At 35.3% G+C, this 20066-nt stretch overlaps 1 protein-coding gene and 1 pseudogene across 6 annotated transcripts in view; both read left to right on the top strand.

Annotated features, from left to right (window-relative positions):
* The window catches only part of RPS6KA3 (ribosomal protein S6 kinase A3), a 98696-nt gene that overhangs the window by 71073 nt on the left and 7557 nt on the right, over window positions 1-20066 (top strand). For all 6 annotated transcript variants that reach the window (XM_023532341.1, XM_011363034.2, XM_011363032.2 and 3 more), the window contains 10 exons: window positions 4727-4815; window positions 5005-5069; window positions 5146-5248; window positions 7144-7268; window positions 9181-9306; window positions 11481-11570; window positions 13997-14155; window positions 15889-16050; window positions 16515-16591; window positions 17085-17202. In XM_023532341.1, the coding sequence (XP_023388109.1) occupies window positions 4727-4815; window positions 5005-5069; window positions 5146-5248; window positions 7144-7268; window positions 9181-9306; window positions 11481-11570; window positions 13997-14155; window positions 15889-16050; window positions 16515-16591; window positions 17085-17202 (1114 nt within the window). The remainder of the gene's footprint in view (window positions 1-4726; window positions 4816-5004; window positions 5070-5145; window positions 5249-7143; window positions 7269-9180; window positions 9307-11480; window positions 11571-13996; window positions 14156-15888; window positions 16051-16514; window positions 16592-17084; window positions 17203-20066) is intronic.
* On the top strand, window positions 11590-12133 carry LOC105294031 (annotated as a pseudogene).

Below are 20066 nucleotides of genomic sequence, written 5' to 3'. Positions count from 1 at the left end.
GTTGGGTTTTTTTGTTGTTGTTGTTATTGTTGTTTTTTGCACTTTATGTTTTTCTTCACAATAAAAAAGGTTAAAAAATATTTGCTATATAAATGAATGTTCACTGAACCTTCATCACTCCATCTACTCTAGCCTCTTCCTTTCAGCTCACAAACACACTCTGGTGTAGAAAAAAAATATAAAACCTTTTTTCAACCTAGCCTTTTTTTATTCAGTTTTCTGAACCATCTTCCTGCATCCTTTCAACACAAAGCCTCTTTAAAGAGTACTCTTTCTGTTACCATTTTTTTGGCTGCTTTTATTCCACAGCCTACTTGTCATTCATTCCCACCACTCTATTGAAACTTTTCTCAGTGTTGTCATCTGTGAGCTCCTGGTTGCTTAAACCAGTGGCAGATTGTTAGAAATGTGATTCTCTACCATTTGTTCACACAGTTGATTCAACAGATTATTGAAGTCTTGCTGCCTGTACTTAGGATGCAGCGTAAACAAGACTGAGAAGATCTCTGGTCTCACAGAGCTTTCATTCTAGTGGAGGAGACGAGGAATTAATATTTTAACAAATAAAAATATAATAATTTCAGATAGTAATAGAAGCAATAGGGATAATAAACCAAGGTACTCTTGAAGTGTAAGGGAAGGGGCTGGGGCAGGAGCCATTTTAGATGGGACAGTAAAGGAAGGTCTCTCTGAAGAATATTTGACACTGTTGGCCACTCCATCCCCCCTTAGCTTTTCCTACTCTCATCAGCTTCTCCTACCTCTCTAACCATTCCTCTTTTGGTCTCTTTTGCTTGACCATTCCTTCTCTGCCTGCTTTTCTCTTCTTAATTATGAAAAATTTCCAACATAAATTTGCAAAAATACAGTGAACACACATATGCCAATTATCCAGATTCAACAGTCATCAAGATCTTACCACATTTGCTTTATTTTTTCCTTTTTTTCTAACTTACTGAAATATTTTAAGCATTCCAGGTATATCATTTCTCACTTATTTCAGTTTACATCACTAAAAAGTATGGATGTTTTCTTACATGACCACATCTCACAAAACTAGTAATAATGCTTAGGTATCATCTAATACCAATCCTTAACCAGATTTTTCAGATTTTCTCCAAAATGATATTTTTAAAGTCCCACATTAAATCTGCACATTTCATTCGGTTGTATTTCTTAAGCTTCTCTTCATTTAGAACAGTCTATCCTTGTTTTTCCCTTCCGTTTACTTGTCGAAACCGAATCAGTTTAGAATTCCACTTTGTAGATGAGACCACTCAACATCTGAAACAAAGCATAAAGCCGATTCTAATGCTTACTACAGTAAGGGAGAGTGATGATACTGGTCGAGTAGAGTCTCCAAGCAGAGTAGACCACTGTTCTTATGTAGGGTTTTGGGGAAGGGTGGAGTTCAAAAACTGGCAGCTTTTCAGAGTCATAAGTAGGTTGACATCATCTATAAGAGTGTGGTTACTTGGGTGAGACTGTTGTTGATCAGTTGGCATTCAAGTGTGGTTAGTGGAGGCAGCCCATTCTTGTTTGGCTAATTTTTGCAGATGAAGAACAGTTACTAATTGGTTGGTTTGCAGGAAAAGAAAAAAAACTATTTGATCAATTGAACAGATTTAAAACCAGTTCTGGTGGCTCCCTTGTTACCAAAGTTATATAACAATTAGTCTTTTTCAAGGAGTGTGGAAATTTTTTAATTCCCCTTATGATATTGTTTAACTTGTTCCTTTTTCCTATTTTTGGTTAAACTTTTTTGGCAAGATTATTTCATAGTTTGTGCTTTTGCTCCCTATTATATCACATCAGGAGGCTTACAACACTTGGTTACTCCACTTTAAATATGAGTTCCCATGGTTACAGCTAGCCCCCCCTCCATTGTACAGTTCCCTGTCAGACTTTAATTTCATCCATCGATAATCATTACTTGAAACAATTATTTTACTAGGGATTCAAGAATGATGATTTTTTATTACTATTATTCCTTTTTCATTCATTAGCTGCTATATTCTGAAATAATGAACTTTCCTTCATCAGCTAGGCCTACTTAGTTACCTTGAAATAAGGCTCAAATAGGAAAGGCAGAATAAATGCTTAATTATTTTCTTAATTATTTTCAATTGTCAGAGTCCTAGTTATTTCCACTTGGGGTGGTATCCAATGAGTTGGATTTTTATGTTAGTTTTGACTTTTCTTTTTCTTTTTTTAATATAATTAACTCATGGGATTTAATAATCGGTGTGATTCAGCCAATTGCATTTATTTTTTTAATGCTCAAATTGTCCTTTTTCTGATCACCTTTTAAATGTTCTTGTTCCCCAGGGTTCCATCTCTGATATGCTGTTTTTCCCTGTCTCTACTTATTTTCCTGGCTGACCTTAGCCTTTCCTGTGATTACTCTCAACATTTTAATTACTCCCTGATCACTCTTTCTTACCTTAACTTACCAGACACCAGACTTACATTTCCATTTACTCACCTACCTGGCTCTCCCAAAGCATATGTCATGCATGACTTAACAGTTTTAAACTAAGTTTATCTCTATTCGCCGTTCTCTTCTTGTATTCCCAATTAGCATTTCCATGCAGCCTACTTCTCAAGCCAGAAACCTGAAAATCATTCTCGATTCTTTTCTCTCACACACGCAGGTATTCACCAAGTTTACTCTCAGAAATATTTCAGTACCCCAACCTTTCCTCTGCATTGCACTGCATACATTTCTCAGATCATGCTGAGCTCCTACCCACACAACTGGGCCAAGCTCCTCAGGAGAATGCCGACTACCTCCTACCGCTTCCCACTCCAGGTCATTTTACACTACAGTTGAAAATAAATCTGGTCATGTTAGCGAACTTTTTTAAGACCTCTGCTCTATCCCTGTTACCTAATATGGCAGTTTTTCCCCAGGTTTTTTTCAACACAACCCTAGTTCTACAAGATGTTGTAAGCTATCCTCTGAGAGCAAAGTACTGGAAACAAATGGTTAGAAAAACTATGATTTCTTTACTCTAGATTTCTCAGCCTTTTATATGCAATGTGTTTTATTCTCTGTCTCCATCAGGGGGATATAATAGGTAGCATTCCACAAACTCACTGGATCATGAAAAATTTTTGTTGTTGTCATTGTTAAGGATCTGGAGAGATTAATGTTATTCAATAAAATGTTGGGGAAACACTGGCCAAATGAATAAATTCTCAACCTGCATTTAAGGCCTTTTAAAATCTCCTATGTTAAATTAGATATCTCCTACTGTTCCCTTAGCACTCTTTCCAAATGTCCTTCTGAATTCATCTCTTAATGTAACAGGCTTATCTACATCCGTCTTCCCCACTGACCATCGGGAGCTATCTTTATCTCTGTATCCTCAGCACTAAGCAGTGTCTAGCACATAGTAGCTCAATAACAACAAACTGAATAATAAATTCATCTATTTCTGAAATACAAATTTCTAGCCATTTTCCCCAGCTCTGTTATTGTTTTCATACTTACAAGATCATTGGTTTCCTGGATTTGTATGTTGGGAAAAAGAATAAAATTATATATTAGAGCCGAAACAGACCTTCAAGCTCACTCAGGCCAGTGGTTCTCAGACGGTGTGCCACAGACTCTTGGATATTCCACAGACCCATTTACCACCAGCTCTTCTTTTCTGCAGGGCTATTAAGGGGAATGAGAGGGAAAAATAAACATATGAAACATGCTCTTTTCGCAGTTTTAAATGTTGGACTTCTTAAATTCCTCTTGAAAAATGGTTCCAAGGCTACAGTTTGAGAACTATTGATCTAACATCCAATCTCCTTGCCTATGAAAAAGTGACAGGCCCAACGGGATTGGCTTTCCTAGGGTCACAGAGTTCTTAGTAAAAGAGCCAGAACTAAGATTCAGATGATCTTACTCTCACAGTAGTACTTTTTGCAAAATTCTGAAAAAATGAAAAGAAGATTATGGACTAAAATGAAATTAGATTATAGACTAAAATTCTATGATGTGCTCACACCAAAACCTATACACAAATGTTCTTAGCAGCTTTATTTGTAACAGCCCCAAACTGGACACAATCCAGCTGCCCTTTAACAGTTAAATGGATAAACAAACTGCAGTATATCCATCCCATGCCATGGAATAATACCGCTTAGCAATAAAAAGGAATTAACTGCTGATACACACAACAACTTAGATGAATCTCAAGGAAATTCATGCTGAGTGGAAAAAGATTACCTACTATATGATTCCATTTACAAAACATTCTTAAAACGGCAGAGTTATAGAAAAGGAGGCTAGATTAGTGATTGCCAGAGGTTAGGAATTGGGGAGGGAGAAAACGGTGTGGTTACAAAGGGGCAACATGCAGGATCCTGGTGGTGATGAAATGTTCAGCATCTTTACTGTGGTGTTGGATACAGGAACCTACACTTGTGATAAAAATGGCATAAAACAACACATACACAAATGCTGCAGTTAAAACTGGAGACATCTGAATGACATCAGTGGATTGTATCAATGTCAATATCCTGGTTGTGATAGTGTATACTGTATAGTTTTGTGAGATGTTACCCATGGGGAAAACTGGGTGAAAGCACGCAGGGTCTCTCTATTATTTCTTACAACTGAGTGTGAATCCACAATTATCTTAAAAATTTTAATTTAAAAAAAAAACTTTTAAATAAAATACAGATACCTCCAAAAAATAAAATGGTATTATGTGGATTTATTATTTAGAGCCAAACTTGGGATGCCACAGTTTTTGAGTCCTGAAGCCCAGAGTCTTTTACGAATGCTTTTCAAACGAAATCCTGCAAACAGATTAGGTAAAATTTTTATCTTGTTTCTTTTGCATGTTTCTTGGTATTTGTTTTTTTGGAGAGAGGTGGATGTTTGTTTTGTTGTAGGATTATGAAATATTAGGACAAATATTAAAAGCAAAGACTAAATAAACAATATATATTCTTCCCTGAAATAAAACTATTATTTAATCAAAACTAATTAATTTTGGATAGGCGCAGGACCAGATGGAGTTGAAGAAATTAAAAGACACTTATTTTTCTCAACTATAGACTGGAATGTAAGTATAAAATAAAAACTTGCTTGAATTTTTTAAAATAATTAACATATGTCTAAGACACTCTTTTTTCTTCTAGAAACTGTACAGAAGAGAAATTCATCCACCTTTTAAACCTGCAACTGGCAGGCCCGAAGATACATTTTATTTTGATCCTGAGTTTACTGCAAAAACTCCCAAAGGTAAGGAGAAAATATAAAAACCCAAATATAAGACATTAGATATATTTTTTCTTGTTCAATCAGAAAATCTTTTCTAGTACAACTCTTTATGCTATCCTTGTATCTCTTCTTCATACCCTATCCCTGCCACAATACCTAGATAATTAGTAAATCCTTTACAACATTTTATAGCAGTTAAGATTCTTGTTAAATCTTTTAGGAAATTATTTTGTGCCTTAAACTTTAATATTATTTATGTGGGAAAACTTATTTGCTCGTGCATTTATTTACCTGTAGCTATTTTTACATGAAATACTCTTCAGTATAAATAGTTTTCTTTAAAACTCTAATATTAGGTGCTATTCTGGAGGTACTTGTAAAGTTCAAATCCCAAACATAACTTCAACTTTAAATGAGATGTAATAACTTCAAAATGAATCATATCCTGTATCATACTTTATCCTAAAATTGCATAAACAGCGATTATTATAGAGAAGTAATCTTTGAAATGATAACCTGTATTTCACTAGTTAGCATATGTATATACATAATGGTGTGTTTTGCACTCTAATGCTCTCTCATTTAGGCGTACCAAACCCCAGGTTTATCATCGACCAGCAAATAACTAACAAGTGTACTTACATATATTTTCCATAGAATACATCATTCAACATTGCTATAAAGCTTTTCAGCCAAAATTCTCACAATCTGCATTAAGCATTGATGAGCGTTTGTTATTTTTATAAGACAGTCTTAGAAATTTGGATTAATATATGAACAAAATTTTATCGAATACATGGACAGTGAATGCATATAATTGATGCTTTATGGTGATGTTTTACTTTGCTTTCTCGATATAATTTGTACTAATAAAGGAAAAATCTCAGAATATAGCAGTTCTATATCGTATTCCGGATAGGTTCTCTTAGCAAAAGTCTTCAGTATATACATACTGTCTTGCTGATTTAAAATTCACTAAACAATATGTATTACTGAAATTATCAAATTGATGTTCACAAAGAACTTTATACAGAGTTGATGTTTAAATAGACTTGCCTGTTTGCTTTTTGCTTGCCCTTAGCCTTTATTGTGTGTTTATAAATATTAGTATGCCTAATTATTTATTTATATTTACGAATGACACATTTATTGTCTTTATAGTGGACATTAACTGTTGTATAAGTATATTTCTATTCATGTTAATACCAATAGATTCCACATAAATAATTAGAATAACAATACATGTCATGTAGTAAAATATATTTTAAGGACTACATACCATGATTATTCTAGAAATTACTTTTGATCCTTAAATATATACGTAAAATAATTTTTAACTTGTAGTTTAGATTTCTAGATTCTGATATTATGTACTGAAACCAGTGAACTAAATTCCTTGCTCCTAAATTGTCTGTAGATCAACCTTGTATCTCCTCCTACCATTTAGGGCTGTACCATCTAATATGATACCAATTAAATTAATTAATTACATTTAAATCCATTAAAATTTAAAATGTTCTCAGTAACACTGGCCACATTTCAGATGTGCAGTAGCTGCATGTAGCTAGTGGCTACCATATTGGACAGCACAGATAAAGAACGTTTTCATCACAGCAGAAAATTCTATGGGACAGTGCTAATTTAGAATAACATTAACCCAGTAATTCATCGATTTGTTATATTCTCCAATGGATTAGCTATTTTCTGGGCTCTAAGGGACTAGGATATTAGAGTTGTGATGGCAATAGGCCATCAGGACAGATCTGATACAGTGCCTCAGTGAGTTATATTTAAAGCACCAGGTGCCTGAGAAGTAGAGTTCCAGAATAAGTGAGAAGAGGTCATAATGTCAACAATTCTTCCCTCAATTACATTTCAAAGTAATTACCTTCTTAGTAATTTATGATTCTTTTCAGATTCACCTGGCATTCCACCTAGTGCTAATGCACATCAGCTTTTTCGGGGGTTTAGTTTTGTTGCTATTACCTCAGATGATGAAAGCCAAGCTATGCAAACAGTTGGTGTGCATTCAATTGTTCAGGTGAGTGAATGTCTAAGTAATTTGAAATTTGAAATGTTGTAAGATATAGTTCATTGTGTGAATAATTAAGTTAGATTTGATCTGCTGACTTAAGTGAGAAACTTAAAATACATTTTATATCATTAATGTTACTCTTAGAAATTTCTTTCCTATGCCTTTGAAAAGGTTGCAAGCACCAGAATCCTGATTACCTATCTGAGCTGCGATAAATATCACCATCTTGTCTCTCCCCTCTTCTGTGCCTCAAAATGTTTATCAGTTTTGTTGGTTTCATCCTCTGCCTCTGTCAGGTCAGCTGTGACGAACTGAGATCTCCTGGTTCCCTGATGCCTTAGAATAGGGCTCAGCAGACTTTTTCCATAAAGGGCCAGATAATAAATATCTGAGGCTTTGTACGCTGTATGATCTCTGTTGCAACTCCTCAACTCTACCGTTGTAGCACGAAAGCAACCATAGACAATACAAAAACAAACGAGCATGGCTATGTGCCAATAAAACTTTATTTAGAAAAAACTGGTAGTGAACCACGTTTGGCGCCCAGGCTGTAATTTGCCAACCTCTGCCATAGAAACATACAAGAAATAAAAATGAACTTAAGCTTTAAGTTTTCCAAGTTTTAAATCCTTGTTCTTTTGGAGCCCCCATTGTCATTGGGAGGAAATGGTTATGGGTACTGCCATAGGGCGCCTCCTACCTCATTATCCCATCTGTTTATCAGAGTTGGAGAAAAAGGAGGTAAAAGCCACAGAAGCAGATGTCTAGATGTGTGAATGTGTGTGTAACAGGAGGCTGGACTAGTAAATGTTATTAGAGGAACACAAGTAGTACAAACCATTAGATTTATTTCTTATCCTAGTATCATGGAAAGATATATTTAGTTCATCTTTCTAATCATAGAAGGAACTAGATATATCTTTTAAAGCATTGAATTTTTTTAAGGTATTATTAGTGTTCGAATTTGATGATTAAGTTGCTTTTACTCTAAAGGTTTTTTTCATGAGTCCATCATCTTGGTTTCTCCACTTTCTAGAAAACGAATTTAAGCACTGGTTTTTGAACAAAATTCATGTTGAAATAGTCTGTCCCTTTACTATGACAAGCCTGTAAGGTATGGCAAGTTTTAAAGTTATAGCTTCTATACCTAATATCCAAACATATTCTATAGACTTCAAGTTTTAACCTATATGGAGCTCATAGGCATGAGATAGGGGAGTTCCTATCGGTATAGCCAAAGACAGTGCAACTTCCCTCAGCCTGTTTATGGAACCAATAAATTGCTCTTCATCATCCTATCACATGTTATTAGTCCTTAACCCATTTAATGGCTTCTCTAGCAGAAATTGTATTGACTTGAGGGTGAAGAAAGGAAGGCATGGCTACTGATAGTCCCAAATGATGATAATAGGTATTACCTTCAAATATGTTATTTTATTTAACCTTCACCGTTATCCTCTGAGAAAACACAAGTTCAATGTTACACAACCTACAAGTGGTACATCTGCGACAAGAATCCAGATGTTCTAACTCCGAATCCTCCTAAATATTTTCTTCTATACCAGAGGTTTCAGACTTCTCATTTGCAAGCATACTTCAAAGACCTATAGCCTGTTGGGGAGTGGAATGTGACTTAGTCACAGCCAAGACTGTTGGCCCCTTATCAAGTAGCTCTGTGTTTTCACTTGTACATATTTAATTTTTTTTCTTTTTAACATAAGCTTTTTTAAAGGGCATATTTCACGCTGTGCATTTTATCATAGACATTTCTGAAATATGCAGTTGTAGAAGAATAAATGCTATAAAGATTCATTTTCATTTTCCTGATATTTATTTATACTTAATATTAACAGTACATGGTAAGTAATGTACCAGAGTTATTATGGAACTCTTCATCAGTTTATAATTATGTTTGTAGCAGTTGCACAGGAACAGTATTCAGTTTACTGATGGATATGAAGTAAAAGAAGATATTGGAGTTGGCTCCTACTCTGTTTGCAAGAGATGTATACATAAAGCCACAAACATGGAGTTTGCAGTAAAGGTAAATGTTTTTAGATTTATAGTGCAACTCTTACCAGTTCTTACTTATGCATGTCAGTGCCAGTTAAAAATTACACTCTTCTTCTTTGATGATGATGTGCCTGTTATTATAAAAAGATGAGATAAGTTTAAATATCTGGCTAATGATCTTCAGGGATATGAATCTAGAACCATAGTTTCCCCTGTGAGCTAAAGGTAAGGTAGCATACATCCAGTTCGCTCGGGACAGTACTACTTTACATCCGATGTGATTTTTTAGCACCCCTTTTACTCTCAAAAGTCCCCCATTTTGTGATCAGGGTTTTAAGGAGTTCCTCGAAATTATATACTAAATTTTGTACGTTTACATTGTTCTGGCAAAAATGTTCATACCATCCTTCATATTTAAAAGGATTTGTGAACTAATAAAACAATAAGAATCACTGTCATAAAATTTATTATCATTAGCTGTTTTATTTTCATCAAGTGTCCTAAGACTACAAACTTTCTAAGCCAAAAACCAAGGCACATGGTTCTATGGTAAACTTCGAATTGCAAACCTTTTGTTGTAAGTGATCAAATACCATATTCAAGTTTCTGCCTTTTCTTTTTTTGGAATGGTAGCCTCTACTCTCCCATTGCAAGCAATTCAAGTAATGTCTAAAGCTTTCAGCTTACCTTGAATCTTAGAACTAATCTGTAAGTATGGGTAGCTCATGTTTAGTTGGAGAATGGCATTAATTGTGATTTCTTCCTTCCTTCCTTCCATCTATCCATCTATCCATCCATCTAGATGTATAGTATGATTTTAACATGTAAAAATAAAAAGAAATATGTTTCATATACGCATAGCAAATATCTGGGAAGACATACAGACGTGGAAATTGTTATTACTATTTTAAACTTGGATCTAATTGTTTTAAAAAGTCGTCATTGTCCATAAGGCTTTCTGTCAGTTGTGAGGATAAACCATAGAAACACATTTTAATTTCCTCTTCTACTCATTGTTCATAGTAAAATCTGGGATACGTAGAAATTTTCAAATTGCTTACATGAAAGGAGAGAAGATGAATAATGGACTTCGTAGGCAGTGTAAGGATGTATTGCCTCCATAAACACATCAGAAAAAAAGCAGAAATGTCCTAAGGTCCCTTTTGAATTACAGAAACCAGATCTTCAAGCTATTTGTGGATTCTTGTGACTTAAATTAGATTCATAAAACCAATCCCAGCACAACTTGATTCTATTGAAATTACTACAAATCTAAGACCCACAAGCACAATTATGGATATAATGTAAACTAGACTCAGATTAGCAGATCAGAGAGAATGTTGCCAAAAATAGCACTTCTAGTGTGTTCTAGTTTTCAAAAGACTAGCCCTAGATCATATCCCTTGAATTAGCATGTTTATTCTATATACCTTTCCTCTTAATCATCCATTTGCCTGATTCCACACTGTCATTTGAAGTTGATTATAGTGGACACTTATATGTTTGCCTTTCCTGTTTCCCAAATACAGAACTGTTTTATAACTAAATCCGTTTCAGATAGCAGATTTGGCTTATATTGAGAGTTGCAAACTCTTTTCTAGGTTGCTGGAGCATTTGGGTATTTATTGCATACATTAATTACTAAGCAGTTTTAAAATTGAAAATGTGGAAGTCACAAAATTTATTTCAGACCACCCTTTGGATGAAATTAAAGCTAACCTTGTCTTTTTTTAATACAATATTATTTTAACATTAAAACACTTATAGAAATATTTTTAAGAAGCAGCTGACATAAAAGAGTTGCAAAGGTACGTTAGTATTTTAAAGGGCTTTATTATAATAATTAAACTTAATTCTAGCCAAGTAAAATTCTAGGTGTGGTTTTCTGCTTAGCTTTGCACCTAGCTTCAAAAATAAGCTTGTTCTACTTAACTGTTAATTAATTTTTTATAAGTAACTTACAACTAATGGGATATTCCATTGAAGCATGGCATAAAATTTACTTTATGGCCTTGCCATCTACATCAAGACTGGCTTTCAAATTTTGATTAGACAGTCTGGCCAGGTATTTAAATAAAACTGGTTGATAAGTGACTTATATATACAGTGTTTGCATAAGATGATACCCAAGGTTTGTAGCTGTAAATACTAAAGTTTTATGACTGTATAGTTCATGAGATTTTGTGATAACTATTTGCCTTTTAGATTATTGATAAAAGCAAGAGAGACCCAACAGAAGAAATTGAAATTCTTCTTCGTTATGGACAGCATCCAAACATTATTACTCTAAAGGATGTAAGTATATTCTTTAATATAGAATTAGTTGTCTAACTCATATCTGGAATGTTTTCAAATGTCATGTTGTAGACAAAGAACTTAATATAGTAAGTAAAGGGCCAAAATGGCGAGCAAGCCTGCTATTGCAGCATCAATCCAGTGGCTAGAGAGTATTCGAAAATGGTATTACAGTGCTGCAGGGTTCAATAAACTGGGGTTAATGCAAGATGCTACAATACACATGGATGACGATGTAAAAGAAGTCATAAGAAGGCTTCCTAAGAACCTATATAACAACAGGGTGTTTCACATTAAGAGAGCACTGGACCTGACCATGAGACAGCAAATCGAGCCTAAAGAGCAATGGACAAAATATAAGGAGGATAATTCTACCTTGAACCATATCTGAAAAGTTATTTGGAAAAGAAAAGAGCAGAATGGGCAAAGAAATAATCATGTAATGGAAATGTGTGGATGCAGCTGTCTTCAATGTGTTCATATGATGTTGGTTAAACCTGAAATGTATAACTGAGAATCATCTAGGCTGAAAATGTATTACCTTAAATAAATGTCTATTATAAAGAATAGTAAGTAAAAACTAGATTGGAGGACAACATAGCATAATTTCAGTTATAAAGAAAAATGTGTTTATATAGGTAATTTTTCTACTTTCACTTGAAGAAGAAAAGTATTGCTGACAGTATTGCCTTTAATATTTGCATTTACTGGAACATTTGGGTATTAATTAATATTCAGGATTGGCTAGTCTCACACTCCATGGACTCCCCAAACTGTCTTCCACAGTACTACACGCATGTCTAACCATTTTACTTCCCTGCCTGCAGTTCATACCCCACATCACCTCTGGTCCCTCCCTTCCTCTGTCCATGGCAATTTTCACACCTCCTCACACACCCTGTGCTCCAGCCATGCTCCAGTATGTATGCATTTTTGAAGCTGCGTCATTTTCTCATGATGCTCTGTCTTCAAATTTATGGTTCCCTCAGTTGAAAACACTATTTCCCTTCTTTGCCTGGCTAATTACCGTACATCTAAGACTTTGCTAATGCGTTGCTTCCTCCAGGAAGCCTGCCCTGCCCACCACTACCCCCAGGACAAGTGAGGTATCCTTTCCCTCCTACCTATGACTTTTATCATATTAGAGCTTTTGGCAAAGGGTCTGAACTCCTTAGGCAGCATTAAGTCCTCTCTTGCTGATGGTGGTCACATAGGCTCAAAGGCCGTATCTGGGTGTGTACAGCAGATGTCATGTGGCCAGCTGAGCCAGAGGATTTCTAAGGGACCTTTCACCTGAGATTTTGTGAATTCTAAAGTTTCGCCTCCCTTCTCCTTCCAAACCAGAAGTCCAGTTTCCTCAGATTAATTTATCACTGCTTATTGTTAAAAGAAGAATGATAACTTAGTCGCGTTAAAACGTGAAGCTTTTAACTGAAGTGACTCTTTATTTAATATAATCTCCAAGAATCCAACCACGTAAATTGAAAAGGAAGTGTAGAAATTACTGTCCGTCAGCCTTGCCTTGGAAGCTCCCTAAGCTGTCACTATTTTTTACATCTTTGCTCCTTTCCAAAATCTCTGATATTTCCCCCACTTTTACTACAGTATCTCCAATATTGTTTTAACTCTTATTTCCATATCTGTTTCTGCCTAGTGGAATAAAAACTTTGAGGGCAAGTACTTTGTTTTCTCCATATTTGGGGCCCCAGTATGTGGTGTGGTACCTCTTATGGAGCTAAATAAAGATATGCAGTAACTCTGTGGTGAAGGGGGAATAAAAAGGACTGAAGTTTAATAAAGGGCCTATTTCTGTTTGGGATCCTCTGGAGTATAAATCCAAAATTACAGTGAGTTTTTTTATTTCTACATTGGGAGTAAACTGGTATGCTTCTGGGTGATTGTATAGAATTTCTCTTTGCTACTTAATCTTCCTACTTAATTCTAGCCACAACTTGTCTTTCAGTTTAACCAAAACCAGAATAATTTATTGTACTATGTATATAAATATAGAAGTTCTGCAGTTGCAGAAGTTCCAGGAAAATCACAGGCATGTGTCTTTGTCCCTGCCAAAGTCCTTGCCATCCCTGCCATCGGCAGTAGATAGAAATATCAAGAGGAACGAACCCTAAGAGCAAAAGTTCAGTGCCCCTTCGTCTACAATGCCCATCGTAACTTTGATTGCCATGAATTAAGTTTCGCAGAAGGAAATTACGGTTTATTTTTCCTGACATTCAATCTTATCGCTTCTTATTTTAATATTCTTATGTGTATAAAACTGCAAGTTGTATATCCTCCATTGGTTGTGATAAGTAAAATTTTCCTTGAATATAAAATGAGTCTTAATTTCTCTTTAATATGCTAAACTTTGTTCTGAGCACATGTAAGGCTTCAAATAATTTTTTACATTTTGTTGTTGAATTTTATAGGTATATGATGATGGAAAATATGTGTACGTAGTGACAGAACTTATGAAAGGGGGTGAATTACTGGATAAAATTCTTAGACAGAAATTTTTCTCTGAACGAGAGGCCAGCGCTGTCCTGTTTACTATAACCAAAACTGTTGAATATCTTCACGCACAAGGGGTAAGTCTTTTTAATGTTTTGTGCACACACATACACACACACACCCTTGTTTTCTTGCCTTTTCTTTCTTAATGTTTGATCTAAAATTACAAAAGTAGAAGTTACTTTATGCATGTAATAGAAAGTAACCACTATTAGTTTAATTATCCTACTGTTCCTCTATGTAGACTTCTCCCATTAAGCCCAAAGTGCTACTTTGAAATCTTAGCTTTTTTATATTAAATTCTTATGCTTCCCAAGAAAAAGTGAGTGAGATCTTCTGACCTGAAAGACATAGCCCTGCTTTTGCCAGGCCACTCTGTACTCTTGAGAACTAGGCCCATTTCAAATTTAGAAGAACCAGAGAATCATGGGTTGTATTCACTTATAAAAGGAAATCCTTTGAACCAATGAGGCCAAATCATCACCTGGCTTCTAGCTGGTGGATGCACTCCTCATTTCTTCCTGTGCACAGATTTTTAATAAATGTCAAGAAATCGTATTTTTAAAAGAAAGAGAAGCCTGGAAGGGAAAAGGGGCAAACAAGAAAATGAGAGGGAAGGAGAAAACGACAACTGCAGAGGAGCGAAGCAAGAAAAAGAATAAGGAAGGGCTTATTTCCCAAGGAGTTAATTTTCAGTTTTGTTTGTTTTTTCCCCTAGAAGCTACCAGGTAGACTGTGTCAATTTAACTCTAGAGCTTCTTGACTTCTAGCTCATCAAGAGTCACCTAGTATGGTAGCTAGAAATTAGTAGAACTCAATATTCAGTGAAGAATTCATGACTTTGCAGTTATCTAAGTCTTCTGTGTTCTTTCCCAGTGCCTCAGCAGTAGTAAGTTATTAAAATGGTCTTGAGAAGTCATGTTCTGGATGTTAGGAACTCAAACTGAGGCAATTGATCGGAATATAGACTCAGAATTTGATAATGGAGGAAACACAAGTCTAATAAGGAGCGTCAGAGAAGCTTATGATAAAAAAAGTTCAAGTAGGTGATTAAAGGGGGAAAGAAATACAAAACAGTAAAGGAATGGCATCTTTGTGTGTGTGTGTGTGTGTGTGTGTGACATTGTACTTGGAAATCAAATAGGCGGTACTTAAAGCCTGGGGTTTTTTTTCCTTTTTACTCCTAAATCCCAGGCCTGTTCCATTGAGCCTGTCTGCACGTTTGTTGTGTACATCCATTGTACATACTGTTCCCTCTACTTAGAATGACTATCCCCCACTGTTCTGCCTGTTCCTTCTGTTCTAAAGGTATTAGATCAGGTATTAATCTCCTCTAGAGATCCTCCCTGACCCCCCTAGTTATGCCCCATCTTACACCTGTTTACTCTCTGCCTCCCCACTACTATGTAAGTTCCTAGCATCTAAAGGCAAGGATGTTATGGGTCTTGTTCACCACGGTATCTACAGCTCCGTATATAATACCCTGACACATGATAGGCACTCAATAAATATTTGTTTAATGAACAAATAACCTGGAGACAGATATTGCTATTTGCATTTCTCCTTAACCCACTTACACAGCTGGACAAAGAGGGGGAAGGTGAATACAGTACCATTCTTTCTTCCTACCCTCTTTGCCCCAGTTCTGTGTTAGAGAGGTATACTTACATTATCAGCATTTTATAATGTTGGAATCGTTTAAAGGTCAGCACGCATTATCTTGTTAAGTGCATTGCTTGACAGTTTGTGAATAATTTTCTGTAATGAAAATGTATTGTTAATGTACCTCTTTAATTTGTATTTCAATTAGGTGGTTCACAGAGACTTGAAACCTAGCAACATTCTTTACGTGGATGAATCTGGCAATCCAGAATCTATTCGAATTTGTGATTTTGGCTTTGCCAAACAGCTAAGAGCAGAAAATGGTCTTCTCATGACTCCTTGTTATACTGCAAATTTTGTTGCACCAGAGGTAATTGTGAAAGAGTTTGCTTGCAGTATTTCAGTATTTCATTTGCTGTGTTCAATATAGAATAGTTAATAGTTGTTTAATTCAAGACTTACTGAACAATTAGAATAAAATGTCAGCACTTTTCTTCTGTTGATAGTTCATGCTGTCATCAGTCTGCAACCTATAATCCTTTTCCTGCCCTGACTTCTGTCTTTCTGCATAATCACACGTCTGTAGCTATCCTTTATGTGCCATGGCAGCACTCAATAAATGTTAATTTGAATACCAAAACTTATATATATATGAACTGTTAGTAGCAGAAAGTTCTAGAATGGATTAAGGTATTGTTGCCTCATTTGTCAATTGTGTCTTGTTGAGGTTTTTCTTATATGCATTGATTCAGGAGCTATAATTCAATTCCCAAAACATATCTAAATCTACGTAATAAATGGTGGTGTGCCATTCCTAATTTTTACTTTTCCTAGGTTTTAAAACGACAAGGCTATGATGCTGCGTGTGATATATGGAGTCTTGGTGTCCTTCTCTATACAATGCTTACTGGGTAAGTATGTACCATATGTTGTAAGCATTTATTCATCAGTATTTTGTTTATATTATCTAGGTTTTTTATCTCATATCTTTTCATGTTTTCTAATAATACAATTCTGTATATATACAATACATTTAAGCTATATCATTACTAATTTTCTATAATGTATTATTAATGTCATAAGGTCTTAAATTGATTTTTTATACCTTTTTGTACCCTTGTTATGTCATAAACATACACTATTTTAAATGTTTTATTCTATAGTGTTTCATATCTTTATATGTTTATATTTTTGTATATTAAGTCTAATTAATATTTCATAACTTATACCTTGACCTGGTACTTTGGAGCTTCATGTTGTTGATATTTTTCACTTTAGTAGATTTCAATAAAATATTACAGTAATTAAATTACTCAGTACTTTTGGGCACTGAAAATAAATATAAAGATTAGCAACCAAAAAAGAAATTTTACTCATTAACATTTTAATTGTATTATAAATTAGTTACACTCCATTTGCAAATGGCCCTGATGATACACCAGAGGAAATATTGGCACGCATAGGCAGCGGCAAATTCTCACTCAGTGGTGGTTACTGGAATTCTGTTTCAGACACAGCAAAGGTAAATATGGCTTCTTATTGTAAGTTTTTGAGAAAATAATTTTTCGTAATCCTTGGTGAGAATAAAAACATCAATTAGAAACTTTTGTTTATGAAGTAGTATTTTGAAGTGATGTTACCAAGTAACTTGAACTCAAAAATGAACCAATTATTTTGTTTTCTTTGGCAGAAGGCAGTGGTTTGACTTTATTATAATCTATACATCCAAAGTTACTTCTTACTGAGGAACATGATGAATAATAATGATGGTAGTCTTCATGATTTGTGTGTCTGCACTGTGCCTCAGGAAGCACTTTATCTAAATTATCCCATTCAATCCTCTTAACAACCCTGTTAAATAAGCAATAGCATCCCCATTTCACAGAAGGAAACCAAAGCCCAGAATTTTAGTGTGAACTTGTCCATGGTTACACACCAGGTACGTGTGGGTGCTTCAAGCTGATTCCAAAGCCCTTGTTCCCTAGAATAACTATACCATGTCCTATTTTTGGTCCATATTATAAAAAGGTGTTATCTTTTTCACAATAAACAGTATAGTTTTATAGCGTCAGCTTGAAATCCATTTGAAAAGCCTTTCTAACTGGAAGATCTGCCATCCCTTGGAGTCTTCACTGACTTGCTTTCCAACTCCACTCTAATTTAACTCTATTCATAGAAAATTCTCTTTTTAAAAGAAGAGCAAAGTTTTCCACTTCAAAACAAGAAAAACATAGAGGAGATGAAGAAGATACATACTGGTAAACGTGCCTGCTGATTTTTCTTAGAGGTGGAAGCTTGAGTTGATGTGATTGCATAAATAAATTGAGCGGCAAAAAATTTCTATAGATACTTTTGGCAGAGAAACGAAGCCTCGGCTAACCAGTTTGTATAGATAATATTTGGCTTTGTAACTTCGTTTAAAATGAAATGTTAGCCTTTCCCCTTTCTTAATATACTTTCTTAAATCAGATAATTCATTTTCCTGGATACTTGTTTTTTGTGGTTTTTTTTTTTTTTTTTTTAATTCATGTGTTGAGCACCTATAATGTGTTTAATGAGTGAAGACTCCAGGGATAAAAGGTGTGACTCAGATAGAATTCTCGATCTCAGAGAGCTCACAGCCTAGTTGGGAAATGACCAAAAATATACAGTACAGTGTCACATGAGCTGTTACAGTGGTACATTTTCTGTGCTAAAGAAGTTCACGGGTGATGTTCGGTCAGAAAGTTCAGGGAAAGCTTTCTAGAAGCAATGGAGGGATTTGCTAGGCAGCTTTGGGGAACAGAAGGATGTCCATCCCAGGCTGAGGGAGCAGCACCTGCCGTTCGTGGTCATGATGGCACAGGAAGGGGAGAATGCTTCCGGGGGCAGCGAGTCGTTTGATATGACTAGTACAGGGTACATGTGAGAAGGGAGCCGATGAACTTAGATTATGAAAGGCTTTGTAGATCAGGCTCAGGATTTGGGGTTCACTCTAGGTATTGAGGAACCATTGAAAAATATTAAGCATTATAGTGATCAGATTTTCCTTTTTCAAATTCACTCTGTGAAGCAGTAATTCTTATCCATGGAGTCTGCCACAACCTTTGTTGTGATCTGTTGTGAAGCCTATCAAATAATGTTACCATAAAAAGTATCAGAGCTTACACATTGCCTGCTTTTTTAATAAGTTAAAGCAAATCAAGGTTATCTCCTTAATTTCTATAATTTAGTTCTCATTTACTTGCATTTTAGTATCCTTTTTTGAGTGAAAGAGAAGTACAAATAAAGCAGAAAAAATTGCATCCAACTCACATCCTATCTTATAAATGCCACGCTATTACGAATAACTTTTGCTTATTTGTCCAGTTAAGACTTATGATTACAAGCATGACTTAATATAGTGAATACCCACAGAATTGGGATAGAGGACTCCATCAATCTGGTGTGTCCCCTCAAGAGCAAGTTGTACTTGTGACTGTCATCATTCTTATGGACCAAATGTGTCATATGTGTCTTTGAGAAGAACAGGACCATAGCTATCATTTACTGAACACTTACGTGTCAAGGACTGTGGTAACACTTTTACATACATTATTTCATTCGGTTTTCACTGATCTAATATTAAGGACATTAGTGTAAGATTTTGCAGTATTTCGGGTCATGAATGATGTGGATTTAAACTAGAGTAGTTGTAGTGGGATTTGAGCCAAATGGAAGAGAAATTTGGGAGGCAGATATCAAGCGTGAGTAAGGTCCACACTTCTACCTCGGGCAAATGACTGAGTAGTGGTTTTCTTCATCAAGACATGGAATACAAAAGAAGTAGTTTGGAAAGGAGTGATGATTGCAGATGTGGACATTATGAATTTGAAATGCTTCTGTGACGCATAATTAAGAGATGTAGGTCCATTAGGCAACTGGCTATATGGATGTAGATCTTAGGAGAGAAGTCATCATCCATAGCAGCTAAAGCCCTGAGCATGAATGAGCTTATCTGAGCAGACTGATAAGAGAGCCATAGAAGGAATTCAGGGAGCAGCACCATTTAAAGAGAAAGCTTAGGAGGAGGAACCATTGAAGAATAGCAGTAGGAGAAGTGGTTCTAAGTGGCCAAAAGTGCACTGGTTACTACACAGATCTGATTAAAATTATAATAGACTTTTGTTGTACCCCTAGGCACTTTTGCAACCTTTTATTCATTTGAAGCAAGGTTGGGTTGCCCACATTCAGAATTTGGAAGGGGAGGTCCCTAATTGTTTTACTTTTTATTTCTGATTCTGTTCAATTATTTCTTTCTTAGCTGTTAATGATAACTAAAAGTCAGAAACTATAAATATCTAATGGCAGAGGAGTCTTTGGAATAATGTCTCCCCAGTTCCCAATATCCAGTCAACCACCAGGTTC

This window comes from Pteropus vampyrus, unplaced genomic scaffold (genome assembly GCF_000151845.1).
Source record: "Pteropus vampyrus isolate Shadow unplaced genomic scaffold, Pvam_2.0 Scaffold81, whole genome shotgun sequence".
NCBI classification, from domain to species: Eukaryota; Metazoa; Chordata; class Mammalia; order Chiroptera; family Pteropodidae; genus Pteropus; species Pteropus vampyrus.
Note: the sequence above shows the minus strand (reverse complement) of the source record. Positions and strands in the feature narration are given on the sequence as shown.